At 51.9% G+C, this 11,639-nt stretch overlaps 1 protein-coding gene across 5 annotated transcripts in view; it reads right to left on the bottom strand.

Annotated features, from left to right (window-relative positions):
• Positions 1 to 218: 218 nt before the first annotated feature.
• Positions 219 to 11,639, bottom strand: part of LOC138924051 (neuroblastoma breakpoint family member 6-like) — a 101,736-nt gene continuing 90,315 nt past the window's right edge. For 3 of the 5 annotated variants that reach the window (XM_070266814.1, XM_070266815.1, XM_070266816.1), the window contains 7 exons: positions 11,209 to 11,263; positions 9,987 to 10,162; positions 8,881 to 8,935; positions 7,832 to 8,004; positions 4,239 to 4,475; positions 3,760 to 3,934; positions 219 to 1,401 (listed from right to left, as the gene is read on the bottom strand). In XM_070266814.1, coding sequence (XP_070122915.1) covers positions 1,380 to 1,401; positions 3,760 to 3,934; positions 4,239 to 4,475; positions 7,832 to 8,004; positions 8,881 to 8,935; positions 9,987 to 10,162; positions 11,209 to 11,263 — 893 coding nt within the window. In that variant the 3' untranslated portion in view covers positions 219 to 1,379. The remainder of the gene's footprint in view (positions 1,402 to 3,759; positions 3,935 to 4,238; positions 4,476 to 7,831; positions 8,005 to 8,880; positions 8,936 to 9,986; positions 10,163 to 11,208; positions 11,264 to 11,639) is intronic. The other 2 variants (XM_070266818.1, XM_070266819.1) reach the window with 1 other exon arrangement.

Below are 11,639 nucleotides of genomic sequence, written 5' to 3'. Positions count from 1 at the left end.
TATCAAATGAAACACACACACAGAAACATGGAAACAGAAAATAGTAAATACCATCTACTACAGGTGGGTAATACAGCCTAAAACGTATGGGAGACTGTAGGACGTAACTATGAAGGAGAGAGAGAAGAATGTTTATATTAATTTATATTTATATCCACCCAGTCAGTCATGATGATGCTGATTATAACACTGAATTTAAAAAATTCATGAGTCCACAGTGACAGTCAAAACAAAAATTTTAATAGCATAGAAGGGGAAGGAATGTTCTTTTTCATGGCACAATGCCAACAAATACAAGGCTATAGGTATGAACGGATTAGAAAATTTCCAATGTATAAATGCAAATATGTTAATCGACATACATCAGGGATCATTAAGGATGGTAAAATATTTAGAGAAAGATCTTTAGAAAAGAGGATGTTCACACACTCTCAAAGTACCACTCACCAAATTACTTACTCATTATAGAAAGGAAAAAATGTGCCCTTACAATGAACAGATCTCGTAGGCCCCTCCATGACAACGTGACCCATGCTAGTACGGCAGTCACAGTGGTGGACACACCGGACATTCTTAGTCTCCAGGTGGGCTCCACTAGGAAGCACCCAGCACTAACTACGTAGGGCTCTTGGCAAGAGGGTCGGCCTGAGTTAGTCATGAGGAAGTGGTCAGACCAGTACACAATGTAGACCATTGAACCAGACAACTGTCCTGACCTCTACAAACAAGGCAATGTCACCGCCACCAAAAACAACAAAAGGTGAGGAGAGGTTTTTGGATCCAAAGGACTAAAGAAATCTTTTTAGTCGTTTAGAACCCCAAAAGTCTCTTCTCCTTTTTGTTATCTTACTTGTGGTGACGTTGCCTTGTTTGTTGAGGCGAGGCCAGTTGTCTTGTGCAGTGGTCTAGATTCTGCACTTGTCTCAGGACTACCTCATGACTGAATTCAGGCTAAACGTTGTCACCATAGCACTGCATAGTTAGTGCTGTCTGCTCCTCGCACAGCCCAGCTGGTGGCACAGAACGCCCGGTCTGTCATGTTGTCTTTTGCCAGTTGCTCCTGATTCTGCTGATGTGCAGGACGGGAACTGAGAGCAGCAAGGGTTAAGGTCTCTCATAACCGTGTGTGGGTCTAGGCGGTGGTCTCCTCAGTGACTTAGCGCAGTTGGAAGCCAAAGGGCTGGGATTTTTCCCATCAAAGCAGGCTTTGCAGTAAAAACCTTGGAGAGTGCTTTGTGGTTGTGATGTTGATCTTCAGCATAGGATCCCTTCACTGTTCTGTTTGGGTTTTAAATTGATTTGCTGTTTCAGATTTTTTTCATCAAGTGAAAACGGTACTTTTTGTGATGCGGTTTCTTTCAGATCAGTAATATCTTTCCTTAGATCCAGAGATCTTGGTATCTGAGAGACAGAAAGAGAAAATACAAATGAAATGTGAGTCTTTGCAGGTCCCAATGATAGCTGAGCCTGGAGGGATGGCTATGTGGTGACAGAGGCCAGCAGGAAGCTGAGCTCCTGTTGAGGGGAGGAGCTGAAGGAGGAGCACAGGCCGCTGAAGGGGAAAGTGAGAGCCACAAGGTAGAAGAAACACCTCCCTGCACTTCCATCCAGGCTGTGGTGCAGCATCGAGGGACACCCTGTCCTCACCCCACCAGGAGCCTGGTGACATCCCAGCTCAGAGCGGCTGCAGAGCCTTAGCCAGAGCCCTACCAGCCTTTCCTCAGCAGCCACTTCACTCCTGAAGCCCCTCAGTGTGGAGCAAAGTGATGGCTTTCCCACCCCTCCCAGGGAGGGATGTGCTTAGCATCCACCCCCCACATTCAGAAACAGACTGCTGTCGGAACGAGAGGACCCTGGGCAGAGAAGCACACCCTCTTTAACTCCACGTCCCAGTGCTCTGAGGAGGAGGGGCACAACGCTTGAACTGGAACCCAGGCCTCAGGCCCTTTCCATAATTTGTGGAAGGTGAGAGGAAGGGCTCCGATCTGGAGGTGTCCACAGACCACAGACACTGTTGCATCACTTTGGCTCAACGGGAAAAAAGGTTTTACAGAGAAATTCTTCTCCAAAGAGACTGAGGAAAGAACCAAAGAAGGAGAAACTCAAAATGGAATTAACAAAAAGAGAGCAGGGACGGTAACCATGGCCCCATGCATTTTCCTTCATTCTTTAGCGTTGATTCCACACCAGGATACACCTTAGGGCATTTCTAGGAATATTCTCAACATCTAGACCAAAAACTCCGAAGGGGAAGCATGAGGCACCTGGTTTGACTATGTTCTCTCCCACCCCACCCCTTTATTCCCCACAAAGCACTGCATAGAGAAAGATTCTCCTTTAGTCTTTTATGCCAGTGGAAAGAATGGCATAAGAAGCATAAACATGCAATCTTTTCCTGACTTTCAGCTGTTACTTACTATTATGTTCTCTTTAAGGGAATGAGCATAAAGATTCTCTTTGGGGCTTTTACTTAACGACAAAAATTGATCAATACTAAAATTCTCAAACTGTAGTGCTGAACGCATGGGACTTGAAATCAATTGGATGGAATAGGAACTTCTAGTTTTATATGAAAAATATTAAAGAAAATACTAAATTTTATGATGTGTAATAAGGGAGGTATGGTTTTCTGTGCACTGTTTTTCAATGAAATGCTCGTTTGCTGTTTTATCTTGTCTTCAGAAAAGTGGGGGAAACTCTCCTCAAAGAAGGGAGGTCAGAAGTCTAATCCATTCATCTACCTCTTTTATCTTCTCACTTTTTTCCACGTTGTACAAAGAGTGCTGTTGAGAGAGGCATACAAATCCCCTCAATGGCTGATGGATATTCAGGCTTTTTAAGGAAGCAGCCACACATTCTGGGCATTTCTATTCTGAACCTGAGATCATCGTAGAGGAATGGTCCTTGTCAAGTCTAGCTGCATGTTAGAATCCCTGGGGAGCTTTTGAAATCTACTGAAGCCCAAACCCCACTCCTGACAATTTAAATGAGAATCGCCAGCTGGGAGGTCAAGGCACTGATCTTAATTAAATTTTCACCAGGTGCTTATTACAGGGCAGTGTTAATGCCAGCTCCAATGAGGCCCTGAGGTGAGGATGCTGAGTCCCTGGAAGCCCCATGCACATTAGCACAGGCCTGCACATGTGGGCCGAGGAGAAAGCTGGCTCCAGGCCAGTCCAGCACTCCCACCTGTGACCCAGGTTCTCATTTGGTTTTTGTCATCTGGGCTCTTTGTCCTCAGTTTTAACACTTCTTCTTCTTCTTCACATGGAGAAGTCCACGGTTAAGGGTTGTCCTGGGTCAGATTCCCAAAATGACTCAGGAGGAAGATCCATGTGTGAGTGATTCATTGAGAAGAAAGAGGCAGTGGAGTTGGGGAAGCTGGGAAGGGAAGGCAAAGAAATGAAGAAAGTGTGTGATTTCAGGCAAAGTGCCTTGTGTTCAGCGGCATCAATGATGCTCTTGTGATGAGGAGGACCATGGGCTCAGGCTTCCCCGTGGCTAAGATGAAAGCAGAGAGGGAATATCAGGACAGCAGCGACAGGAACACAGCAGAGTTCAGAGAGCAAACGAGATGGAGCTGGAAGGGCCTGGCAGGGTGGCAGCCCCCATGGAAAACAGAGGGAAGGCCAGACAGAGGTCGCATCAGCTGTTGGAGTGAACAAATGAGGAAGAGAAGACAGAGCGGGAGATTGAGCTAGAATCTTAGCTAGAGAGCCATGAGGCATAAGTGCATCTAAGAGCCAGCGATGTGATTACCTCAGTACCCTCAGCTGAAGGCTGGGGAAGTTGCATGTGATCCTCCACTTGTTGAAGAGCAGTTTTCTTTTGATAATCTTCTGTTTCTGGGCACTTAAGGCAGCTGAGCCCTCAAGAGCATCACCCTCCAGCTTGGGAGGTTTCTTTCCTCTGAGGGAAGCATCGAAACCCAGTCCTGAAAAATAAAACCACAGCCAACAGGATCCATTGTCATTCATGATCGTACTGGGACTTAATCCTCCACCCAGGAGGGACATCAAATAAGCAGAGTGGCCAGAACAAGAAAGGCCACTGAAAGTCCATGGGTGAGGTAAGGCCAATGGCGACACTTTCATATTTTCTCTTTCTTTGATCTTACTCACACTACCCAGTAGTGATGAGATTGCCAGGAGGTGTGGGAGAGGCCCATCACCTCCCGGCTCCCACCCTCTGACGACTAACAATGGACCAGAGCTTCATATTCCCCTTTTCTCTCTCACCTTGGAAGAGCGGCCACTGATTTCTGAAGGGATCGTGGGCTCTAAAGCTCCAGGTGGTGGAGCAAAGGCCAAGCCTGGCTTTGCCGGCACCACAGTCCAACTGGTCCAGCTGCAGCAGCAGATAACTGGTCACCTGGGTGCCTGGCTGCAGCTGTGTCTGTGAAGCTTGCAGCTCTGGCCTTTGGAAACTCCAGTATGTCCTCAAAGGCCCTCGGTGACCGGCCTCCAGGGTGGGAGCTGAAAGGAGAAGAGGGCTCAGTGAGACCAATCCCAGCTTTCCTTTCCTCAGCCCTGGGAACCCACCCATTTCTAATGTCCATGCCTGTCAGGGAGACCACCCAGTGTCCCAAAGAAAAAAGGCAGACCTCATGTACATGAAGGAGCTGTCAGCTTCACATGTGTCCCTGGGGATGCTGAGATGGCAGGTGACAGGATGCAGTGTCCCAGAAGTGAGAAACCCACTGAGTCCAGAGGACTTTGGATGCAAGGATGAAGTCATGCCTGTGAATCTGTTGTCATTAACTTAGTCCTATAGCTTAGAGAGAAGGTTCTAGAGAGGCCTTAGGACATGGGGGAGAAAGCGATGTTGATGTGTACCCACAGTAGAAAAGAACAGGGAGAGAAGGACGGCCACAAGTCTTCAGGGCCGGTAGAAGACACAGTTGGGAAACCGTAGAACAGGGACCGAGTTATCCGAAGTTTTGTAAAGTTCTGCGGCCTTTTGAGCAGCTTTGTCTGTAATTTTTGACTGCCCTCCACCCACCCACACATGTAAATATCTATAGCCACGCAGGGCACCGGCAGCTACAGGACATGTAGTAGAGGTCTGAGTCCCCGATTGGAAACTTAGGGACAGAGAAGTGCTACAGAGTCAGACTTTGTGGTTCTTCAGGGAGGTAAGAGAGCGCTCAATCCTGTGTCCCACACCCCTCGGTGGGGGCTGGGCAGTTCTCCCTAATAAACGTGTATATTTTGACTGTGAAATGAACACATACTCTCAGAAAGGGGGCTAACAAAGACTTCAAATAGCCTCAGGCCAGTCCAGGTCAGACTCAGGCGGGCTCCTGGCCCGCAGGGCCTGCTCTGCACTGCGAGGGCTCCCCTCTCTCCTGCCCTCTAGCCATCCTCATTCTCACCAAGGGTTCACTGTTCCATAGAAATGTCTCTGTGTGTCTGTTGCCATTTCGTCTTCCAGATCACAGACTCTCCTGACTCCTGTCCGTGCTCCATCCAGCCTCCCTCAAGGTGCGTTCCCTGGTTCCATCCTCTCTCACCGGCAAATGTCTCACCCGCCTTCTTACCCCAGATCCTGCCCCATCCTGTGCCTGCTCTGCTGGGGGAACTTCCTCTCCCCTCTCTGCTACACACTCTCAACTCTGCACCTCCTTTGCACTCCCTCCTTCTCTCTTCTGGCCCCTCTTTCTTCTACAGCATCGCTTCCCACACCTCCCTTAGATAAATCCTCTGGAATCAGCCTGCCCTCCAGCCCCCACCCCAGCCCTGCGCCACATGCCTCTTCTGGCTTCCAGGTCTTTTTCCACAAGGACTTCTCTCGGGCTGTACCCTGTACTGCCTGTAGCCCCTCTGCTGCCATACACACTGTTTACATGTTGTCATCAGCGAACCCCAACACAGGACGGGTCCGTGTAGAATTTAGGTGATCTCTTCACTTATCTCAGCCCATCTGCATGGGGCAATTTGTCCTTTCCTGCTGCATTTTGAACGATGGCCTGGCAAGGCCGTGCCCCATCACACACATCTCACTTCTGAGGTGTGTCTGAGCATTTCTCATCCTCCTCATGGGGACCGAGACCTGGCTGTCAGGGTAACCGAGACAGAGCTGTGCAGCTTTACAAGGGCAGCAGGACAACTCTAAGTGAGAGCAGAAAAGCCCCGAGGGCAGGGGCTGGGGAGACAGATCTCTCAGCCCTGGCTGATTTTCCACGGAGAGAGCTCCTCATGGAGCTGCAGCTCCCCTGGGAGGGCCTGGGTGAGCCGCTGGCTCTGCTCACAGGACGGAGTGCTCGGAGAGGGTAGGAGCTGGCAGATCGGCATGAGTGGAAACAGGAGTTCTTTGGATGTCTTCCAACTTTTCTGTTTAAGTTTAAAATTGTTTGTCATAGTTTGGAACAAAGCACAAGGAAGAGGGTGAGCACCATCCCCGCTTAGTCCCTGATGTTCTGACTGCTGAGAGCAGGAGACAGAGCCTGAGCAGGGGAGTCAGGCCAAACGGGGGCCACAGTCCCACTGTGCACTGACTGGGGGTCTGGGGCTAGCAAAGTGACCTTGCTGAGCCTCAGTGCCCTCGGCTCCAACATGAGATACCTCACCTATTGAGAGCGGCGCTGTGAGGACCGAATGGGTTATAGTGTCCACGGAGCTCACTTGCTGAGGGGCGTGGCACACAACAGACACAAAAGACCTGTGTGACATTTTCAGTCATGAATTGTTGTGATCCTCAGAAAGCCTTCGATTCTCTGCACCTCGGGAAGAACGGGAAACAGGAAAGAGGACGGTCCAGTGTGAAAAGGCCCTTACTGACCCGAAAAGGTTGAAGGACAAGTTGTTCATGGTCGATTTCACTATAAAATAGTCAGAGAGAGTCAGGAACACCACAGAGTTTCTGGCTCTTCCTACAAGATGATTTCATGAGTAAAGGCTCCTAACAATCCAACCACCTCGCCCAGAAGAGAAGTCCGGAAGATCGCCTCCGGGAGAGGAGATGAAAAGTGTGTTTGAATCTCCCGGCTTGAGGAAATGGCGGCCCCAGTGGGATCTTGCTCACCAGGGAGGACTTTTCTGGAGATAATGGATAGGGAAGCTTGTGTGCTTTGCTCATAAATTAGGCCAATACCCCCATCAGGTACACAGGCTGTTGATAGTTTACATGAGATGATACCGCAGAGACTAGACACGTGATTGAAACTACAACCTCCACATGGAATAAATCAATGGTGTTGCACAAAGGATGAAACCCATGGCCATTGGTGGAGGATGAAAAATCAGAATGAGAGCTTTGGCTTCATTGAAAACACAGAAACAGGCAGGATTTGGTGCTCAGGATCTCGTATCCAAATGCTTCAGAAGCGGGTAGGCACCCCAGGGGAAAAACTTTGAGCTCCGGAACCATGTAACACATGTTGCAAATATAGAGCAGAAAGCAAATCTGTGTGGAAAGCCAGAGAGTTTGTACAAAACTACTGAGGAAATACAAGTAGCAACATCATTCCATGAGTATGAGAATTCTTAGGGTGAAAAAGAGAGGTTTTTCACAAATTCCTCCAGGTAACAAAATGATGGCTGAGACTTTTCCATTATCCCTCTATTTCCCCTCTTGAACCTGACTTGATAGGAACAGTCTGCAGTTGTGAGAAATGCCAGGTGACAGGAGTTGAGACTAGAAGAAGAAAATTATCCGACCACAGGATGCTTCTTAAAATTAACTGCAGGAGCACAACTCAAACTAGAAGGAGTCTACAGAACCCATTGGCAGGGATGCACCTCTCAGCCAATGCAGGGTGCTGGATTCAAAGAACATAGACATTAGCAGAAAACCACAAGGAATTTGTGCCATTTACAATGGGAGTACTCACCCTCTGCATCCAGGGTTTGGAAGATTTCGTGTCTGTCAAATGACAATGAAGAATCACTGTAAGGTCTGTAGGAGGAGGACAGGTCATGTTCAATGGAACGAGAAAAAAAATATTTATTCACGGCGTCCTTGGGGAATCCATTATCTTTCATATAGAGCAGATTGCTGCTGAGGCTGTTGGGGTAGAGATGAGTGAAGATAAAAAAAAAGGCATTAGGAAAGACAAAAACCAAGGGACGGTTTGGATGGGAAGGATGAGAGTGGGATCACCTAAAACAGAGTTAAGGCACCCATCAAGAGAGAAAAAGGAAACTGGCCCTGTCTAGGAAGAGAGTGTGGTTTGAAAGTGAACAGGAGAGAGAGGGAGATCATTAGGGAGAAAAGGAGAAAGAGGGAAAGAAAGTGGAAAAAGGACCCAGCAGAGACAGCTTAGAGGATGGACGAAAAGAAAAGATCATGAGAAAGAGGGAAAAAATGTGATGAGAGAGAGGATTGAGTATACCAGGAGACGAGAGACATGAAAAAGGTAAACTCAGAAAAGAAGAAGGGTGGCATGAATAGTATTGAATAGAGTGGGCAGGAACATAAACGAAGCAGACAAAGGGTAAACTGACTCTGGCATGAGGGTAAACTCAGAGAAAGCTGGGCTTTCGGGTGTATTTTATTCCGAATTGTGGCATGATGCGGACTTGGGTCACGAAGGACCGTCTTGGCCGGGAAATAGCCGCCACCGTGGGAACGGCAACCGGGCAGAGGCAGACATGCGTCCCCCGCTGGGTGACAGAAGAAAGAGAGAACGGGAGAGCGCACGCCATCCGCCGACAGATGAGCACACCTCCGGCATCTGACCGCACGTGACCACACTGGAGAGAGATCACGGAATTGGCCCATCCGAGGACCACGGTGAGAAACACAGAGCACTCTGGGAAAGGGACACTTGGCGGTTGCGTGCGTGGGGGAAACGGGGATAGTCAGCGCTCGCTGAACTCCCTCGATCGGAGATGCCCAGATGGCCCCTTCCAATGGAGTCCCGGGATTCTTCCGAGTTACCTGCAACACAGGCCGTCTTGGACGCCCCCGTCGTCCTCCGGATCGGTGTGTTGGCCTGGAAAGAAATTCGCACGGGGCCAGTCACACTAAGCAGATCCCCACTCGACCCTTGGGAATCCAGTGTCCAGTCCCAGCCCAGGGACCTCCACATCCTCAGTGTGACAACGGCAGACGGGAAGAGCAATCTGCCAGGAGACCTCAGGCGGTGTCTCGTGAAAGCGCCGGCCTGGCTTTGCCGAGCCAGCGGGCCGCGTCTCCCCGATCGGGGAGGCCCTCAGCCCAGGATGCTCTCCCGAGTCTGGGAAAACAGCCAAAGAGGCGTGGGGCTCACACCTTCTGGGGCACCAGCCTAAGTGCCCGCTCGCACAAGTGCCGCGCTACTCAGCCTTCTCTGCGCGGGGACGCTAGTTGTGGAGGCTCGAGTCGAGCTCATCGCCTGAGGGGAGAAGGCCGGCTGCACTCTACAAACCCTGGCATCCAGAGGCATCGTCGCCCCCTGCTCCGCAGAAACACTGGCCACCCTGTGGGCTGGGAGAAGGCCAAGGCCTAGGCTCGCACGCGGGAAACACGGGAGCACGGGAAACGGGACAGGTGGCTAGGGGCGTTCTTCCGAGGACTGCTTCGGAAGAGAGGCCAACGTGACGGAGACGGAGAGTGGGGCCCACAAGAGTGAAGCCCGGGAGGCGTCTCGGAGGCAGATGTCCACAAGGAGGCCAGGCGCACGGGGTGGGCCTAGAATCTGGAGGGACACGCCTCAGGCGTGAAAGTTAGAGCACTGAAGGTGCGAGGAGACATTTCACGCCAGCGGGGATGTTTGACAGACACCTGCCCTGGCGCTACGTGCGGCACAGGGGAGCTGAGTTTGTCCTGCCGGCTTTGGGTCCCGTGATGTGTCACTGGGGCCAGGGGCACCTGGGCGCATCCTGGCAAGAAGGAAGGGAGCGCAGCTCCCTCAAGCGTCTCCCGTCTGTGCTTCCAACTCTGTCCTCCAGCCTGATTCCCTTCAATGTGTCTGTCTGCACAGCCCGAGGGCTGGCATGCCAAGGACACCGACCGCCCAGGGAGTCCAGCTGGAGCCTTATCCCCTGCACAGCGGCAATACTCACTGGGGGTGTCTGCCAGGGAGGAGACGGCCAGGCCCTGGAAGCAGAAGACGGCACTGCTCGACTGAGTCCAGCAGGACTCGGACTGGCCGACGTCCGTGGCGCAGGTCCAGGAGTATTCCTCCAGGCACGCTCTCGGGAGCGGAGGCTCGACCGTGGGCGGCACATCCCTGCCGAGCCTGTGGGCGGAGGGAGGGCTCAAGTGGAGACAAGCGGCTTTGGGAAACACACATTCCTAGAGCTGCTTTCCCTGGAAGGTGGAAGGGTCTGCTCACAGAAGAGCAATGGGAAGGGCTCAGCCAGGGAGATCACACAATCCTCCTCTGGCTGGGGACAGGCCGCAGTTGAAGTGGGAACAGGAGAGAGAGCTGGAAAAAGACAGAGACAGAGACAGAGAGGGCCGGGGGGGTGGGGCGCGCAGGGAGAGAGACAGAGAGCGCGAGAGAGCGAGCGATCCAGCGTGAGCCGACGAGAGACAGACAGACAGACACAGACACAGACACAGACACAGAGACAGAGACAGAGACAGAGAGACAGACAGAGAGAGACACAGAGAGAGAGAGGGAGAGAGACAGACACACAGACAGAGACAGAGGAGGAGAGAGCGAGCAGAGCTTGCTCAGAGCACCGAGCAGAAAATGAGCTCTTGAGCAAGGAGGACGAGCGCCTCCACTCCACAAGAGTCATCACACACCCACACACTCAGAGGACCCTAAAGGCGGCGTCAACACTCTTGCATCCAGTTGGTGGAAATGCACAGACAGCTGCCAAGTGAACCCTGCCTGGCTCTGGCACCACTGTCGACTCCTAGAAATCTGGAACCTGCAAGGTCTGCCTCTCTCCCTACTGGGGCATGATGCGGACTTGGGTCACGAAGGACCGTCTTGGCCGGGAAATAGCCGCCACCGTGGGAACGGCAACCGGGCAGAGGCAGACATGCGTCCTCCGCTGGGTGACAGAAGAAAGAGAGAACGGGAGAGCGCACGCCATCCGCCGACAGATGAGCACACCTCCGGCATCTGACCGCACGTGACCACACTGGAGAGAGATCACGGAATTGGCCCATCCGAGGACCACGGTGAGAAACACAGAGCACTCTGGGAAAGGGACACTTGGCGGTTGCGTGCGTGGGGGAAACGGGGATAGTCAGCGCTCGCTGAACTCCCTCGATCGGAGATGCCCAGATGGCCCCTTCCAATGGAGCCCCGGGATTCTTCTGAGTTACCTGCAACACAGGCCGTCTTGGACGCCCCCGTCGTCCTCCGGATCGGTGTGTTGGCCTGGAAAGAAATTCGCACGGGGCCAGTCACACTAAGCAGATCCCCACTCGACCCTTGGGAATCCAGTGTCCAGTCCCAGCCCAGGGACCTCCACATCCTCAGTGTGACAACGGCAGACGGGAAGAGCAATCTGCCAGGAGACCTCAGGCGGTGTCTCGTGAAAGCGCCGGCCTGGCTTTGCCGAGCCAGCGGGCCGCGTCTCCCCGATCGGGGAGGCCCTCAGCCCAGGATGCTCTCCCGAGTCTGGGAAAACAGCCAAAGAGGCGTGGGGCTCACACCTTCTGGGGCACCAGCCTAAGTGCCCGCTCGCACAAGTGCCGCGCTACTCAGCCTTCTCTGCGCGGGGACGCTAGTTGTGGAGGCTCGAGTCGAGCTC

This window comes from Equus caballus, chromosome 5 (assembly GCF_041296265.1).
Source record: "Equus caballus isolate H_3958 breed thoroughbred chromosome 5, TB-T2T, whole genome shotgun sequence".
Classification (NCBI taxonomy): Eukaryota; Metazoa; Chordata; class Mammalia; order Perissodactyla; family Equidae; genus Equus; species Equus caballus.
This window is presented reverse-complemented; position numbering and strand designations above follow the sequence as displayed.